Consider the following 2317-nt stretch of genomic DNA (forward strand, 5'->3'; position numbering starts at 1 on the left):
ATGTTGTTGATTGTTGTATTGCACTTCATCAAGGATCGAAGTAGAAGAGTGCACTATAGACCCTGATTGTTTTATTTAGGGTCTCCTGCATTATTGCTTTTCCTAACTAATCTTTTTGAAAATTTTTTGCAATAACCATGCTTTTTTCAAAAGTTTTTTGAGAAGCTTAATTAAACCCAACTAGATATCACAGATAATATGTTGGCCTGGGACCAATTGTATCATGTTTATGGGACCAATCCATGTTCCAGCCCACGAATAAGTTTCTTTTTCTATTAGATCTGCCAATTGGCTTCAATTGCAGAAAAATATCATCTGATATATCTGCTGCCCAAAGTTTATAACTAAATCTCATGGGCTAGCCACGTATATGTCATAGCATAAGGTGGCCATGTTGACCACAGTTGACATTCTTCTCTGTCGATAGTTATTTTCACATTTGGTGATGCTGTTGCTACAATGACTATTCTTGATAGGTGAGCAAAATTGCTAGTGGCTGCATCATCTGAGTTATCTGAATCTCAGTCTGTTTTGTTTGTTGCTGCTTCTGTGAAACGTTCCATAGCAAATATTTGTTCTTCCTGCTATTCTTCTCTCGAAATCTCAATTATTTTATGTGGTGATCTGCCAAAAATATAATTAGAAAAAAAGTGACTTGGGATGAAAAATCGTATAGTGTTCAATGTACCTACTTCCTAATATTTAAACTTTTGGGTTATATACTCCTAACAGCTCTAAAGATAATTGTTCACTAATAAATAACAGAAAAACTGTAGATCTAAGATCTAAATAAATAATTTCTAAATACAAAATAAATTTGAAATACAATGCGCAACTATATCACAAAGTAATCAACTGGGAAAATGAGATAACCGGAATGCTTACACTACTGCCGAGCGGTTCCATTTGGAACCAGGCAAAATATTTCATGATCTAAATGACTTTAGAAACATTGTATCACGTAATACCATATACAGAATTAAAAGTACTCTCTTTATCGATGAAATTCTGCATCTAACTTATAAATAATATATTTTTAGAAAGAACTACTTACTATTTTCTGCAATGATGTCAAGCCCTCCTGCCTGACACCAGTTACTTACAATCTTTGAATGTTGACTGAGCAGGGAGAGATCGGCACAGCATAACCAAACATTGCCAGAACATGTAAAAGATGTGTATCAAACCTACGCATCCACTAGTATACTGATTTGACCATACAATTTTATTATGAATCAATTTTTTTCCGCTGGTTCCAAATTGAACCGCTCGGCATTAGTGGGTTAATGTTCTTGCTCTTGCAATCCAAGCAGAATTTTGAATATTTTCTCCATGCCCAGGACTAGCATGATCAAAACTATTTTCTTTTTATTTCAGGAGGGACTTTTACAAAATCCTTGGGGTGTCAAAAAGTGCCTCTCTTCATGAGATCAAGAAAGCTTACAGGAAAAATGCCAAAGAACTGCACCCGGACAAGAACAGAGATGACCCGTCAGCTGATGCAAAGTTTAAAGATCTTGGTGCTGCATACGAGGTCCTCAGTGATGAAGAGAAAAGAAAGAAATATGATAGGTAAGATTTATTGCACACCTTATTTAATGTTAAATGTGTAGACCTTAATTCAATTATCATCAACATGGTGATTTGATTATTTAGTAATCTTATTGTACACTTTGTTTTTCTAGATACGTTGAGGAAAAGTTTGCAATACTGAACAAATTTGCCTGTTGAAGCAGCGTCACTTATTAGATGCTATAACCCATAAACCAGATGTCTGATAAAACCAGACATCTTCCTTATACCGGTCGAATTATACCAGTCTTCATTATTAAATGCTATGACAAATACATGCTGTGCCTTCATGTTGCCAGGTGTGGTGAAGAATGTGTGACAAAAGACGAGAGTGGTGGTTTTGGCATGGATCCATTCTCGAGCTTCTTTGGAGATTTTGGATTTGGCTTCCATTCTGGTGGTAGAACCGAGAGGGAAGTAGCTAAAGGAGGAGATGTTGTCATGAATCTTGAAGCCACTCTGGAAGAGCTTTATGTGGGAAACTTTGTTGAGGTGAGTTTACTTGCCAATTCTCATGGCAATAGAGAAACTGAGGCCCATGGTGTTGCACGAGTGATCTTGTGATATAAATTTTTGCATATTTTTGTATCCAAATTTATTAATTATTAATTTATATCGAGAACTTTAACTGAATATGTGATTATTATGTGTTTAATCTAGGTTTTAGCTTGATAGCTGAAGTGCTAGTAAACCATACTACTACTTACTTACTTACTTAATCTAGATTTAATTAAAGCTGTGTTTG

At 35.3% G+C, this 2317-nt stretch overlaps 1 protein-coding gene across 1 annotated transcript; it reads left to right on the forward strand.

The window, feature by feature from the left end:
- Positions 1-1360: 1360 nt before the first annotated feature.
- LOC108680331 (dnaJ homolog shv-like) lies at positions 1361-2113 on the forward strand (the record flags this gene model as incomplete). Its single annotated transcript, XM_047881123.1, has 2 exons — positions 1361-1572; positions 1872-2113. Coding segments are annotated over 2 exons (454 nt in total), but the record flags the coding sequence as incomplete, so codon positions are not given.
- Between the last annotated feature and the right edge of the window lie 204 nt (positions 2114-2317).

The sequence above is a fragment of the Hyalella azteca genome, unplaced genomic scaffold (genome assembly GCF_000764305.2).
Source record: "Hyalella azteca isolate HAZT.00-mixed unplaced genomic scaffold, Hazt_2.0.2 contig7113, whole genome shotgun sequence".
NCBI lineage: Eukaryota > Metazoa > Arthropoda > Malacostraca > Amphipoda > Hyalellidae > Hyalella > Hyalella azteca.